This window comes from Rhineura floridana, chromosome 9, assembly GCF_030035675.1.
Source record: "Rhineura floridana isolate rRhiFlo1 chromosome 9, rRhiFlo1.hap2, whole genome shotgun sequence".
Classification (NCBI taxonomy): Eukaryota; Metazoa; Chordata; class Lepidosauria; order Squamata; family Rhineuridae; genus Rhineura; species Rhineura floridana.
Window position 1 is genome coordinate 97,191,344 of NC_084488.1, and position 15,975 is coordinate 97,207,318.

General features: G+C 42.1%; 2 protein-coding genes across 4 annotated transcripts in view; both read left to right on the forward strand.

Annotated features, from left to right (window-relative positions):
* Nucleotides 1-2,542: 2,542 nt before the first annotated feature.
* Nucleotides 2,543-5,904, forward strand: LOC133363612 (histone H2A.Z). Of its 3 annotated transcripts, XM_061582871.1 has the most exons (5): nt 2,558-2,749; nt 3,254-3,331; nt 3,993-4,106; nt 5,086-5,215; nt 5,335-5,904. In XM_061582871.1, the coding sequence occupies exons 1-5, from the start codon at nt 2,747-2,749 to the stop codon at nt 5,394-5,396; spliced, it is 387 nt and encodes a 128-aa protein (XP_061438855.1). In that variant the 5' UTR covers nt 2,558-2,746; the 3' UTR covers nt 5,397-5,904. The 3 variants fall into 3 exon arrangements, with proteins under 3 accessions (XP_061438856.1, XP_061438857.1, XP_061438855.1); XM_061582872.1 differs by lacking the exon at nt 5,086-5,215 and having other exon boundaries at nt 2,543-2,749; XM_061582873.1 differs by lacking the exon at nt 5,335-5,904 and having other exon boundaries at nt 2,546-2,749; nt 5,068-5,155.
* A 2,106-nt stretch (nt 5,905-8,010) lies between these two features.
* DNAJB14 (DnaJ heat shock protein family (Hsp40) member B14) overlaps nt 8,011-15,975 on the forward strand; it is a 28,872-nt gene continuing 20,907 nt past the window's right edge. The window contains exon 1 of the mRNA XM_061582874.1: nt 8,011-8,504. Coding sequence (XP_061438858.1) covers nt 8,372-8,504 — 133 coding nt within the window. The 5' untranslated portion in view covers nt 8,011-8,371. The remainder of the gene's footprint in view (nt 8,505-15,975) is intronic.

A 15,975-nucleotide genomic window follows, 5' to 3' on the forward strand; every position in this document is an offset into this window, starting at 1 on the left:
GTCTGAAAAAGTTGAAGACTACCGATCTAGAGGGCCTCAGGTCCCCACCTTCCCTGTTCTAAAAAGAGATACTGAGACTCAAGTCTATATGGGAAGCCAGATCATCTATTCTAATCCTTAAAATACAGCCTGTTCCCACAAACCTGTTTTCAGTACCAACTAAAAGACATTCTACAAATGCTCAGAGGTGCTGCTTCTGAGATTCCAGGTCTTGGTGCATCAGTTATGATCATACTGTCTTGAGTTGGCTGGCTTGACTGAGTAATCGTCAGTCACCATTAACAATGATCAACATTAATGGCTGTAGGGGGGTCACTTTAATGGCAAATTGCCTTCTGGAGAGGGAGCCAAGCCTAATGGTCTGCAAGGTGTGTGTGACAGACTGTTTGTAGTTCTTCTTGAGACAAATGCTAAGCTGAGGGTACAGTTTTAGAGTCACCTAGATTTTCAGCTACGTTCTGGGGCTCTATAGGCAGACAGCATAGGAGACATAATCAGGAGAATTTACCTTCACTATGCTCAGTGTATTTGTAAAAATCAATAAGCTTTATCTAGCTATAAGCCATAACGAAACTATCAATAGTCCAGGAGTGCAGGATCTCAGAGGGTGTTAGACAGTCTACTTTTTTGGGAGCAAGGTCCAAGCAGCATCCCCATATCTCCAACATCCTGTGAGCCAATCATTATGGGAGTATGCTAGCCACTGAGAAGAGTCTTCTTAACATGCTTCCAGGTCTGCGCCTGCTGACTGGAGCCAATCAGAGTGAAAGGAGGTGAGTCAGCCACTGAGAAGGCTGGAGTGGGAGAAGGTATTAACAAAGACAGAGAAGCAGAAAGTAGTATTCAAACCTGGCCACACTATTCTATAATCTTAGAAGGTTGTATAATCTTGGAAGGGACATAGTTATGACTATCATGAAGGAACCCTGCACTGCTGAATATGCCACTATACTAATGATCAATACCCAATAAAATCCAAGACTGATATATACATAATGACAACAGAACCATGATTAAATATATTGTTACGACATGTGCTCTTGGGACCATTTGCCACCCTCATGTCCCATGAAACACACCTCCTTGAGAGGAGGGGATCTTTTGCTAGGGATAACACAAGCGCTTTGCCCTGAAATGTGCTTAAATGGTGTATATATTTAACCCAAGAAATGCAGGTCCAAACCAAAATAAAGCAAAGCTTGATTTTATTGAGAGAAAGAGTAGGAAAGCATTACAGAATTACTTGGGCGCGTGGCAGCATTTATCATTAATATCCTAACCCATTCATAACTTTAAAGTTAAGAAATCAAAGGACCCTATTACTATAAGAGGTGAAAGGTAGAAGAGATTACCTATCCTATGCCCGGAATGGGTGGTTGAATACAGCTGAAGCTATGTGGAAGAGCTCTGATCCAAAACCAGGAAGGAATCTCTTGGTCTCAAGGTTTTGCACCGAGACCCAGAGTCTCCCCGGTTCTGTCCCTGCAGTCCTTGATGCGTTCCTTGAGAGCGTAGTACACGTGTGTGGGAGCTGTGATGTTCCTCAGCCACCCTTCCTCTTTCTTCCTCTCCTCTTTTTCTACCTTCAAGCCTCAGTTTTAAAATACTTTTTCCTCTCTCCCCCTCCTGCGAAGGAGGGTATGAAAGTCTGGTGATGTTGTGTATGTGTGTGTGTATCTCTAACTGACCCTGAAAACTAAGGCTCCTAACAAACAATGGGATTCACTGTGGGTGAGGGAAATTTGCCAAAGGACAAGATAACAATTATGCAGAACATTTATGCCGTAGCTTTAGTTTTGTATCTTAATTTCTGCCCTTGTTACTCTTCGCACAAAACCTTGTGGGAAAGCATAACCAGCCATACCATTAGGTGGGGGTGTGGGGTGGGAATTGTAGTTTAGCAGGCTCCATGGCCCTGCCTCGTAACAATATACTGGCTAAAATTTGTACATCAAACAATTATTCCAGAGATATCAGGAGTTTCTAGTTATCTCCATCTAAACCCTGTAATATTACCCCGGAACTTCACGGAGAAAAGACAACCCTTTGTGCTGGTTCTGTTGGAATAGTTTCTATAATCATTTGTTTTTAAAAGAAATATTGTTTTTTCATCATTTTTTTCTGCTACTGAAATCCAGCTTTCATGTAATTGCCTGAAATGTTCAAGTTATGTATTTTTTTTCTTCAGGGCGAGAGGTGACCTTATTTCAATTTTTAAAATGAAATCCTAATAGAGCAGGAGATGGATCTGATTCGTGTTAATTGATTCCGGGAAAAGGGGAAATGGTCCCCACATTGGGAGTGGGGAAGGGAGTTTAAGGAAGGCTTTAAGGCCTGGCCAAGTTTAAGATCCTTTGCCCTTACGGGTGTAAGCCAATTTGTGTCGCCTCAGACAAAAATAGTGTTTCAATAGGTGGTGGGTCACTTTAAATGTGGGCGGAGTTCAATAGGACGGCTCGGCATGGGCTTCTCCGAACAGTGAACAGCCTGGTTCCCGCCCCACTTCCGGTTGGTCCTCTCGGAGCGCAGAGACAACCGCCCCTTCGTGGTGATTGGCTAGCGTTGCGATCCGGTTTCCCGGATGTGCGGACGTTAGAGTGGGGTATAAAGGACTCGTGGAAGGCGGGAGTGGACGTAGTTTTGAATTGGTGCCGCCGCAAAATAGAAGGTAGTTGCTGACTGTTTTGTAACGTTTCGAAGCGCCATCCACGTTTCGCCTTCCAGTAGGGAAGACGCCTCATTCATAATGGTAAGCACCGCCGCAGAGAAAGGAAAGGGTGAGGGGAGGAGGAAGGTGGGCTGCTCGAGGACAGGAGCGTGCGCCTCAGGTTGACGGGGCCTGCTCTCGTGACGCGAACGTTGGGAGTGTGTGAACCGGTGAGATGAACATGCGTCTTGCGGTGCCAACGGTCTCGTATTGAGTAAGGGGGGGAAGGTAGGAGGAAAAGGGGCGCGGTCATACGCACACACAAATAGAGCGACCTGATATAAGGCAGCTAGTGAGGCGCATGCGCTGCCCAGCCGGCTCGTGGTACCAATTGGCGCACGCGCGTCGAATCGGTTGACGTATGGGCGGGGGAAACAGCAACTGAGACGCTGCTGATCGCACATGCGCGTGCGATTGGCAGTGAGGTGTTCCCCTCTCTTCAACTGGCCGGGTGGGAGGGGGAGAGAGTAAAGCACGTGGTTTTAGAGACGGTAGATAGTAACTGACTCTCTTCTCGCTTAACTCACACCTACTTGTCTGCGTTAGGCTGGTGGTAAAGCCGGGAAAGACTCTGGCAAGACCAAGACCAAGACTGTGTCCCGCTCACAGAGAGCTGGCTTACAGGTATGTACGTGCAAGAGGTTCAAGGTGAAGGAGGTCACGTTGTGAGATATTGTCCTGGCTTTTGTCAAGCCTGGCAAGGTAGGAAGGCCTGTATCTGTGGTCCTTTCCCACCATGCATTTGTACATAGTCTAGCTTATGGATATACAAGTAAAAGCACAAATCTGTTACATCTGACTGCCAGAGCATTAGCTTCATTTTTTAAAAACTGTCTTTATTATTTATTTATTTATTTAAAATATTTATACCCCGCCCTTTTTCCGAGGAACTCAGGACGGCTTACATTAAAACATTAAAACAGCAATAATTAATAAACATGATATTCAGTTTAAGCAATTTAAAATGGAATTAAATAAACATACGTTAAAACTAACTACATTGGTTAAAAGCCCGTCTAAATAGAACAGTCTTCACCTGTGCACGAAAATTTGATAATGAGGAAGCCAACCGGACCTCAATAGGGAGAGAGTTCCACAGTCTAGGGGCGGCCACCGAAAAAGCCCTATTCTGTGTCTCTGCAAGATGAACTTGCAGGAAGGAAGGGGTGATAAGTAGAGTCTCGCTGGAGGATCTTAAAGTCCGAGCAGGTTCTTTAAGGCTGTAAGGTTGGATTGAAAATTACTGGTATTCATTTGGACCTGCCTTTTTCTTCTGTGTATGCAGTTCCCTGTTGGTCGTATTCACCGGCATCTGAAATCAAGGACTACTAGTCACGGACGTGTGGGAGCCACAGCTGCTGTCTACAGTGCTGCTATCCTGGAATATCTCACCGCTGAGGTGTGCATGAGTTATAGCATGTAGCTTGCATTTTTGCATCATTAACCTAATAAAATGCCCCTTAATGTAAAGTATGAGGTAATTATTGATCTTGACCATTAAAACCAAATGAGGCTGCATGCTTCTGAAAAACATACTGCTGATTTTTATTTATCATATTTGGAATCTCTCTTCAACCACAAAGATTGAGGCAGTTAACATTTTTTAAAAATCACAAAACCTTACACTAACAATAAGGAAGCATGAACTGATGTTTTAATAAGTTGCCTGAAGAAATGTGCTCATCTGAAACTGATGTGTAATGGTAAGAGCCCATGCTTGCTTTGTAGAAGGTGCTAGGTTCAATCTTGTGTTAGGACTGGAAGGCTTGCCTGAAATGCAGTACAACCACTACCATTCTACACCACCCTGTGTATTTGCACAGGTGTCTGTGGTGGCTGGGGCTGATGGGAGTTGTAGTTCAAAACATCTGGGGGATACTAGGTTGGCAAAAGGTGGTGTAAACAATACTAAGTTAGGCAGACAAGTGGTGGGCTTTGTATGAGGAAGCTTCCACCTCTGGAATGTATATCCTCAACCTTCTATTATAGAATGCATATAATGTACCTTGGTTTTGGAGCTGTCAACCACACAGCACTGTGTACATAATAATAAAAATAACAGCAGGTGAAGGCCTGGGGAGGAGATGGGATCCTGAAAATCACTGTAACTTTTATTATCCACTCCTGAGAGATTTGATTAGTACTATACTGGGTGCATTTGGAACAAGCGCCTTAGTCTTGGGGAGCCGTTAAATGCTGAATGTCTTTTGGAAAGCAGGGGAGAAGGAGATAGACCAGATAGCTTATAGTATCCTGGAGGATGGCATGGCTGGCAGGCATCCTGTACAGGATCACAGCCCTTAATAGCAGAGGAGCTAATGCAGCATTTGTTTTTGCAAAACCCCATTTTTTGTCAACAGTAGAAAAAAATGTTTCAGGTACTTGAGCTAGCAGGAAATGCATCCAAAGACTTGAAGGTGAAGCGAATCACTCCCCGCCACTTGCAGCTTGCAATAAGAGGTGACGAAGAACTGGATTCCCTAATCAAAGCAACAATTGCTGGTGGAGGTATGATAACTTTAGTAACCTAGTCTGCCCTAATCACAGTTAGTAATGTAACTTTATTCATCTAACATTATTGGTGACTTCATCACTTAAAGCAATATTTTTTCTTTTTTCCTGCACAGGTGTAATTCCACACATCCATAAATCTCTCATTGGAAAGAAAGGGCAACAGAAAACAGTGTGAAGGAATTTGGATTCCTTATTAATTTAGGACTTTTAAATGGTCAGTTGTCCAGTGTTGGTGGATTTCCAGTGGACTGCATCTGTGAAACACAATTTTGCCTTTTGGTAACCTTGAAGCTGGAGCCCATCAAGCTTTCTAACAAACCAAAATTCTACATTTGAAGTCTTAACCTTAATTAAGTGTTACATGGCTTCAGAGAAGCTATTGTTGGTAGTGGTTTTTGACTGTTTTAGATATATTGGATTTTAATGGGATTCTTGACATTGTTGCTGATCTATAATTTTCAAGTTTCTTCATTCAGTTATGATAAAATTTAACTGCAAAAGATTGACATGAACATTGGTATTCTGTGAAATGATTAAAAAACTTGAGGTATAGAATTCTGTGCTGTCAATTTTTTTGTAAGTGAGAATAACCATTTTAATGAGAAACAAACAGCATTGGGTTTTTGTATAAACCTTATTTCCACTCTGGTGAATGAGTTCAATAAATGTTATATCATTATAAACTGTCTGTTTTGCTTAGTTAGGAAGTATGCTGTTTGAGTCATGCTTGGCTTGTTGCTCAGAGGTATCAATATGCTTAGTAGGGGCAGAGTTTTGAGTTACGTTAACGTTAATTAAATAGCAATACTGACTTTTTATTCATATCCTTTTGCAGCTGTATCTTTCCATTCTGCCCAGGCATAAATGCTGCTATGGATGCTTAGGACTAGAACTGCAGTTGATGTATGTAGACTAGTTCTAACAGGAAATAAATTGAATCCTGACACCTATTTCCTGGAAATTCTCTAGTGTCACCAAAGGGAAGCTGAGGTATTGCCAATATAGGTGCAGGAATGTTAGCAGCACTGGTAGTGTAGCTGTGCTAATTCATTAGGAATGTGCATACTTGGTAACTTGCATTTTATTGGCCTTTGGCCAGCTAACATATGGAAGTGTTCGTGTTCAGCATCTGCTGTAAGGGAAATAGTGGCTGATTCCATTTGTTCTTGGAAAGTGGAAATGCATAGGCTTCTCTGATGGAATAAATATAATTGGTCTCTGTAAAGGGCTGAAGTTAGAAGATATAGCCAAAGCAGCCTGACTCACACATTGAGTAGTTTTGGATTATTTTAACGCATCTAATAGTATAATTACATGTTACAATACTACTCCCCGTACCTCAGCTGCTACAGCCTGAGTGTGTTTGCTTGTACTTCTGACAGCAAGTAATCTAAATAAATGCACCAAAAAGTTAAAGACTTAAATTATCCTGATAGTTTTGTGCTTTTGCTTTAACATTTTGAAGATTTATTCAGTTTAACCCATTCTGCCCCAAACTGTAAATTTTTAATAGTTTGTTCAGTTGCAGTGAGGGATGAAGGGAAGGATCCAGTGGAAAGATGCATGTTCAAATTCAGGGAGTTAGGGCAAGGTGTCTGACCCTAAAGAAAGGTATAAGCAACAATCGTAACAGGCTTACCTGTTAATATTTCTCTTGATTAGAGGTTCACATATTTGGTCTTAGTGCTATATGTTCTATGATATACATTACTAAACTATAGTTTGTACAGAAACTTCCTGTTTCCAAAGAGCCAGCTGTTATGAACAAGGCACTTATAAATTAAGTACTTAAATATTTTAAGTTTACCAATTTTATTCCTGAGGTGGGTCTTTTTTAAGGTGATAAAAAGAATCTTAATCCTTTTCATAAACACTGCACACTTAACTAGAAACCAGCAATTTCCATGTAATTTTTTTCCAGGTCTTTAAACTGATACCTGCTCTATGTATGATTGACTGCAAAGCAAATATTGGTATGGAGCTTCTCAGGACTTTTACCATTCCATTCTCTGCACCTCTCCCTAATATTCTGTTTTCTCCACACTTAATATTCTTGGCCACTTAACATAATTGGTCACATCTAGCTGTTTTTAGGGTTCCTATCATGGGCTCTTCTAAAATGTTTTGTACTTCTGCGAAGCTTGGGCTGCTGAGCCTGCTGCATCCTCATGAGTGAATGGTGCTGTTTTGGGTACATAAACAACAGCACTTGCAGTCTGAACACTGGAAATGGGAGAAATGTTAACTTGAGATTTATTGGGATAAGATTTATACACTACTGATCCTATTTAGTCATAGTACATTCTAAAATGTCTTAATTTCTAAATTAAGAGTTGTCATGGGCAGTCTGTAGAGCTGACAAGTAGGCACTGAGTGAGTTGATGAACACTGATTTCTTACCCAATCTTCACTGTAGGGGCCCAGGGTGTGTTAAAATAATTGAAAAATACAATATTAAAATCAATCCAAACCAATCAGGGAAGAGGCTAGGATACATCCTAAAATACATACGTTGGGTGTGGTCTTTTGTAGGGGGGGTATTCAAGCAGGCTTGAAGAAAATATAAAAGTGCATTATAGAGGACTTAAAAAATAAAGATCCGCTGTATATAATCTTTTGATCCTGCGTAAAAGAGGGCAAAAAGAAAAATATCCTGGGCGGGGCGGGAGGAGAACAGGCAATGGGAACCAACCTGCTTGTGAGGTGTAGACTGGAACTACCCGGCTGCTTCCTTGGAAAAGGACCAATCATGTTACGGTATTTTGAGGCGAGTGCTCGTTTTGCCTTAGCCGGTTCTGGCGCGTGCGCAAAGCGAGCCTCACGACCGGTTGTAATCTGTCTCCAGAAGCGAGAGTAGTGGCGGTGTTGGGGCCCGACCGGCTTCCGTATCTCAAGCAGTGGCCTTAGCCAACTTCGGTGAGGGGAGAAGTGGGGGGAAGATGCAGCGAAGGGTCGCCGTCGCCGCTGGCAGCGGCCTGAGAGGCACGGAGTGAGCCAAAGGCTGCGCAAGCCAAGCAAGTCCAGTCACAGCCCGGCGCTCGGCCTCCTTAGCGCCCTGGTGGCGCCCGTCCGACTAGCCCCGCCGCTCTGGCCCCGTCAGGCCCCTTTTCTCTGCGCTGTGGCGGGCGGAGGAGGCGGAAGGAGAGACTCATGGAAGGGAACCGAGACGAGGCAGAGAAATGTATCGAAATAGCCCGGGAGGCCCTGGAGGCCGGCAACAGGGAGCGGGCGCTGCGTTTCCTCAACAAGGCCCAGAAGCTCTACCCCACCGAGACTGGCAAAGGTGAGCACGGGCCGCCCTCACGGCCCCTCCTCAGGCTGTCAGAGGAAACCGCGCACATCCCCGCTTGCTTTCTGTTGGGGGGATGAACCTTTTGTTTTAGCGCGTAGGAGCCCTTAGGATATAATGGTCTCCCTTCATCCTTGGGTATCAGAGGTCTAGAATGATGATAGCTGGGGCTACTATAAGAGGGTCCCGCTCTGGAGTACACTCTTTTACCATGGCTTCAACCTATCGCTCCGGGCACTGCGGTAGAGAGGAGCGGTCCTGGGCATTGCGCAGAGGGAGAGGTATTAGGGAGCCGGTGGCCCTCTAGGCCAGCCTTACCCAACCTGATGCTCTCTAGATGTTTTAGACTCCAACTTCCATCAGCCCCAGGCAGCATAGCCAGTGGTCAGGGATGGTTGTAGTTGGGAGTTCAACAACTTGTTAGATAGCTGGGATGTATAGTATTGTGAGGCCCAGTCATCTCCACCATGCCATTCAGAACAAATACACATACATGAGCTGCTACGTCTATCTATGTATGTGCCCCCCCTCTTGGTACATTGTGGAGGACAGTCTAATTGGGGGTGGGGGTGAAATATATGTTTCCAGTGTGCCCCAACTACTGGAACGAGCCATGATGATGGTACTACATAATATTTATAAAGAATTTTCAATATGCTTTATGTACGTTACTTCACTGATGCTTACAATGGCAACCCTGTAAGCTAGGTCAATATTATTATTTATCTCGGCAAAGGGAGAGCTAAGCACAGTTATTTGCCTAAGGTTACCAAGTTCATGACAGAGGCAACTGGATACTCATTGTCTACAGAAATCCTGTCGTCATGTTTCATAACTATTGTAGGATAATTGGTAAAGGTATAGTTCCAACTATTCTTACAACTCCCCCCTCCCTGTTATAGATAAGAGCAGAGCTGACTGGAGTCAGGGCCATCTCTTCAGTTCTTCAGGTTTTTTTGTTGATGTAAAAAAACAAAGTATATAGTCTTGTTGGAAAAACACTTGGTAATATGTGAGTTGTATCTGTTGAAATTTTAGAAACTTGATCTTGGAACATATCTACACAACAAACAAACCAGTTGTTAAGTGCAATCCTATGCATGCCTATTCAGGTGCCACTGAGTTGAATGAGATTTAGTCCCAAGTAAATGTGCATTATAGCCAGGTAGAATGGTTCAGTTGACAAGAGTTCTGTAAGGGGACAATAGGGAATATATTTATTTATTATTTCAATTTATATACCGCCCTTAGCGAAATAGCTCTCAGGGCGGTGAACAAACAAAATAAAATACAATACATCATAATAAAAATACAAAAACATATACAAACAAACAACGAAAAGCACAGCAAAAACAAAATAAATACTACAAAAATTAAAATACAGATTAAAAGATTTAAAAAGTTAAGATTAAAATGCCTGGGAGCATAAAAAGGTCTTTACCTGGCGCCGAAAAGATGGAAGTGTAGGCGCCAGGCGTACCTCTTCGGGGAGGCTGTTCCACAACTCAGGGGCCACCACAGAAAAGTCCCTAGATCTCGTAACCACCCTCCGGGCTTCCCGATGGGTTGGTACCCGGAGGAGGGCCTTAGATTCTGAACGAAGTGAACGGGTAGGTTCATAGCGAGAGAGGCGTTCCACAAGGTATTGAGGTCCCACGCCCTGTAAGGCTTTATAGGTCAAAACCAGCACCTTGAATCTCGCCCGGAAGCAAATAGGAAGCCAGTGCAGACGCGCCAGGACAGGTGTTATATGCGAAGACCGACTGGTCCTCGTCAATCTGGCAGCTGCGTTCTGCACCAGCTGAAGCTTCCGAACTGTCTTCAAGGGCAGCCCTACGTAGAGCGCATTACAGTAATCCAATCTTGAAGTTACCAGAGCGTGGACAACGGAGGCGAGGTCGTCCCTGTCCAGATAGGGGCGTAGTTGGGCTACCAGACGAAGACGGTAAAACGCATTCCGTGCCACCGAGGCCACTTGGGCCTCGAGAGACAGGGAAGAGTCGAGAAGAACCCCCAAACTACGTACCTGTTCTTTCAGGGGGAGTGTAACCCCATCCAGAACAGGGTAAGCATCCACCATCTGAGCAGGGAAGGCGTTCACCAACAATGTCTCGGTCTTGTCTGGATTGAGTCTCAGTTTATTAGCTCTCATCCAGTCCATTATCGCGGTCAGGCAACGGTTCAGCACATCAACAGACTCACCTGAAGAAGATGAAAAGGAGAAATAGAGCTGCGTGTCATCAGCGTACTGATGGCAACGCACTCCAAAACTCCTGATGACCGCACCCAGCGGCTGCATGTAGATGTTGAAAAGCATGGGGGACAAGACCGATCCCTGGGGGACTCCACAATGGAGAGTCCATGGTGTCGAGTGGTGTTCCCCAAGCACTACCTTCTGGTGACGATCCGCGAAGTAGGAGCGGAACCACTGCCAAGCAGTGCCCCCGACACCCAACTCCGCGAGTCTCCCCAGAAGGATACCATGGTCGATGGTATCAAACGCCGCTGAGAGATCAAGGAGAATCAACAGAGTCACACTCCCCCTGTCCTTCTCCCGACAAAGGTCATCATACAGGGCGACCAAGGCTGTTTCGGTGCCAAAACCGGGCCTGAAACCGGATTGAAACGGATCTAGATAATCAGTTTCATCCAAGAGCGCCTGGAGTTGGCTGGCAACCACCCGCTCCAAAACCTTGCCCAAAAAAGGGACATTCGCCACCGGTCTATAGTTATTCAGATTATCTGGGTCCAAGGAGGGTTTCTTTAAAAGAGGTCTCACTACTGCCTCCTTGAGGCTACCAGGGACTACTCCCTCCCTCAAGGAGGCGTTAACCACTTCCTTGGCCCAACCGGTGGTCCCAGCCCTGCTAGCTTTCACTAGCCAAGATGGGCAAGGATCCAGAACAGACGTGGTTGCCCGAACCATTCCAAGCACCTTGTCCACTTCCTCGAGCTGCACCAACTGAAACTCATCCAATAAAGAAGGACAAGGCCGTGCTCCGGACACTTCAATGGATTCATCTGTCACAACATCAGAGTCAAGGTCCCTGCGGATACATGCGATCTTATCTTGAAAGTGTCCAGCAATTTCGTTGCAGCGGGTCTCAGATGTTTCTGAATCTGTTTCTATGAGGGCTCAGAGAAATGTTAAAGATTCCCAGTCTCTTCATGAGTTAGTTTGCTGGAAGGGGAGCAGTTTAAGTGTGACAGTTAAGCAAGCTTAGGTTTCTAAAGTATCCATGAATGTACATGTGCATGCTTTGTGCTTTGGAGGAAAATGCCTTTTAAAAATACAACAGGGTAACCTAGATCTTGCCCAAGACGTATTTGCTTATTTCACATTATTTTATTTCAACCATGGGAAAGAGAAAACATTAACAGGACCCAAAATATAAAAATGGTCTGTATTGTACTCAAAGTGCATATATAACATAAGTCCTTACTAGTTTCTGTTATATACACACTTTGAGTACAATTCAGGACCATTTTTATATTTGGAGTCCTGTTATTTATTAAACTTATATCCTGCCCTTCCTCCCAAAAGGATCCCAGGGTTTTCCTTCTATTGTGTAGGGTCCCTAATTGCTTGGTGTGCACAAGACTGAAGCCAGGCTGCACAATTCTGTTCAGATTCCTATCTTGCCCACATGCTTTATGCATATCCTTGCAGGCTTAGAAGCAGTGGTGTGCATTTTCTGCTTTTTTCCCTATTTTCTGATGCCTTCCTGGAGTGATCCAATTTAGCATGTTTCTTTTACTTGCGTTTAATAAGCAAAGCTAAAATTTGAAGCTACAAAGCTTGTCTAATACTGTATTTGAAGTTGCCATCTCTCCATTCTCATTAATAAAATTAGAAAGCAGAACTTTTTCTGCAGAAAAATAAAGCACTACATTTTTTACCACAGAAAATGTTCTACCTCTGCATCACTGATTTGCTTCTTGTAAAGTGAAAGCTTAGATTTTCAAGAAGCAGAGTTTATTAGGTGCCAAATTCCATCAAATGATAGTGGAAATATATGCAGCTCCCCTTTGTCTTTTATGCTAAATTTCTCTGCCATTTCCCATCCCTTTGTTTCACTACTTATCTATTCCTAATACCAAAATTATTTCCTCTATAGACTCTTTACAATTGTACTTTCCCTGTTCTTCAAGCCAGTCTCAAGCTGCTAGGAGAGGAGAGGAGAATTTGAACTTCAACTGTGAATAGGAACACTTGAAATCCATTTGGACTGTGGGATCTAGACTAGATGCTTGAAATGCAAAAGTGGGGGGAGTGGACATTAAGGTCCCCTAATATACAACCCTGTGTGTTTTGCATTTCTCATTCCAAGCATGGTTACTTGTTTTTTGAGGGGAATTTTTATTTCTAAACATCTGTGACCACACAAATAGATGTTCCTGGGACACCTGGTATACATGGCTCATCTAGGCTGATGTGAGGAACCCCAGTATAATATAATACTAGCCTGCTTGGACCTCTTGCTTTCAGAGGTCTTGAAAGCACAAACAGCTTTACTAATATATGTTGGACCAGATAAACCTCATCATATAGCTGATTGTATTCCAGATTACATACTTACCCTGGTTATCTACCCTGGAAGGTAACGTGTTTAGAGATGCAAAATTTCTGGAAATTTTGAAGCCATGGGGGGAAACCATTTTTTCTGTGTGTGTTTTCCAGAAAAAAGAGAAATTTTCAGAAAAATTGAAAAAATGCAATATTAGCACTTTTTACAGATTGAAAGTCACTTGGTTACTTCAAGAACATAAATGTAATTATGTACAAGTTGGTTTGGCATAAAATTATCACATTTGGTATATTAAAAGTACGTTTTAGTCAAACAATTATTACAAATTGAATTTACTTTTTAAAATTTTTACCTTTTTTTTGTAACACATGGCTCTACAAGATCCTGAGCTGTAAGGAACCTCTTTTGTTTTGCCAGTTTATTAGGAGCAGGCAAAAAATTTTAAAAAAACAAAAGAAACCATCAACATTAATAACAAAGAAAAGTTATGTCTCTGCTAGTCCTCCACAGTGTCAAGCAGACATAATGCATCCATTCCCATAAAAAGAACTGAGAAAAAGGGGGAGGGACCAAGATTCAATGAAACATTTTATTCATCTTGCTAAAATAAAACATTTTTTAATCAATTTTTTTCAATTTTCAACCCGTTTTTTTCCTGAATTTTTCCATTTTTTTCCCGGGTCTTCACATCTCTAAACATGTTCAAAATATATGTTGGCTTTCACTTATCAGAACAACTTGTATCTTCAATATTTTAAGTTATTCTGCAAATTATTATTATAGTTATTACATCTGTTAGTTGCTTTAAAAAAATCTCTAAAAGCAAATTAGCAAGCTAAAACACAACAGATAAAAACAATTAAACAATATATAATACAAAACACCTAAAATGCTCGTCCAATAATGTAATATGCTCTACCCACCCCACTAAAAGATGAGTGCCACTATAGAGGCCAGCTTAGTTACCAAAGGCCTGAGTGAATAAAAAGGCCTGGTGCCTAAAAACTTGATAACAATGGTGCCAGGTACATTTCCCTGGAGAGAACATTCCACAGAAGGGGACCACCACTGAAAAGGCCCATTCTCTTTGGGTACTCTTTGAGCCTCTTTCAGGTGAGGCACACTGAGAAGGGCCTCTGATGAAGACCACAGAGTCTGGGCTGGTTTATATGGGGAAAGGCCGTCCTTGAGGTATTGTGGTCCTGAGCCACATAAGGCTTTGTAGGTCAAATGTTGTCCTTGAGGCTTTCCAAATTATATTTCCTACAGATGTCTTATTACATTAAGTCCTATGTAATTTTTGAATAGCAGTATATGCAGCCTCGCAGCTGTTGTAGGCCTATTAATAAAGATGAAGGTAATGAACTGAAGATAATATTTAAAAGAACAAGTAAGGCTTAGTTCTATCTTATTCAGAGATTCTCCAAAGACAGTAAGGTCCAATTTAACGCTGCCAGACAAATCCTTGTGACATTCCATGTTTCCAGCTTCTCATATAAACCAGATCACCTCACCTGTGTATGCGATGTTAACATGCTAAAGATTCATGGTCCAGACAGAAACTGTTCTTTTAATGTTGCGTACATAACAGATGTGTGGAATGTTGCGTGCCTAGTGTCATGTTAAAATTGGACCCTATAATTAAAACCAGAGAAGCAGGCAGTTAGGTTTAAATTTCTCAAAAGAGCAGATTTACCTGAAGAATTTAATTGAATGGTGTGTAACTCTTATTTATGTTCCCTTCTGAAAGCATCTTTTCTAGGACAGCCAAAAGGCCTTATGCTAGTCCATGGGAGATTGCTCTTATTTAAACTCTTGTTTACTTCAGTAAATCCAACAGGAGTAGTGCAAATTGCAGTAGACAGTGGAGCAATACATGCAATACATGTAAAATGACCATAGCCCTGTGTCAAATTCAGATCCAAGTGTCATTGAGGATGTTGCTTTTAGGCCTTTCTCTTTGGTTGCAAGATGACATAGTGGGGGTAATGGTGTTGGGGTAAATGGAGAACATGTTATTTTAGCTTTGCAAATAACTCCACAGGACTCAATAGTTTCAAACATTTCACTAGTTAATCTTGACCACCCACATGTAACTTTTAGCCAGTTTTTGAAAGTGGAAGGGGAGAAAGATCAGTTCTTAGTTTTGAAAAAGCTTCTCTGTTTTATCCTCTGAAGCTGATTCTTACTTGTCACAGGTGACCAAGTCTGTATTATCTTATGATCTAACCATACTTTTGGCTGAACTTCCATTGAAATTAAGGCTCCAATTGTATATGCCCTTACCTGGGAGCAAATCCCATTCATTGTTTTTTAGCTAGAACAAGATGAATCACCTCTAGTAGTCCTCCTGTGCCTTTGCACTCCTGCCTAACAGTGCAATCCAATACAGGTCTATTCAGAAGAAAACTCCAACAAAAGTAAGAGAAAATAAATGTATATTATTTAAATGACAGGATTGTAATGGCTTTGCAACACTTTACAAAGAAGTAAGACCCACTGTGGTCAATGGGACTTATTCCCAGGTAATTGTGTATAGAATTGCAGCCTTACTACTTACATGGTGTTATTCTATTGTCTGACCTTTTCATTACTCATTTCAGATTATACAACCTCAGGAAAGGGGACATGTCCTATTGCCATTTACTTTTCTCAGGCATTTTAACATTTTAATATTTAATTTTTTAACATTTTGATATTTGATATCTTAACTTAACATCTTAATATTTCAATCAATTTAATACTTTTTTAACATTTAATATTTAGTATTGAGTTTTGTAGTTGCTTATGTGCTTGATTAGGTTTAGTTTTCAATTTGTTTAAAATATGTTTTAATTGTATATTGGATGTTTATCTGTAGTGAACCACCCAGAGAGCTTCGGCTATGGGGCGGGATATAAATTTAATTAATAAATAATAATAATAATAATATAAAT

Coding starts and splice junctions, on each gene's coding strand:
- LOC133363612 (XM_061582871.1), top strand. Junction 3,332..3,992: donor CACAGAGAGCTGGCTTACAG/GTATGTACGTGC, acceptor CTGTGTATGCAG/TTCCCTGTTGGTCGTATTCA. Junction 5,216..5,334: donor AGCAACAATTGCTGGTGGAG/GTATGATAACTT, acceptor TTTCCTGCACAG/GTGTAATTCCACACATCCAT.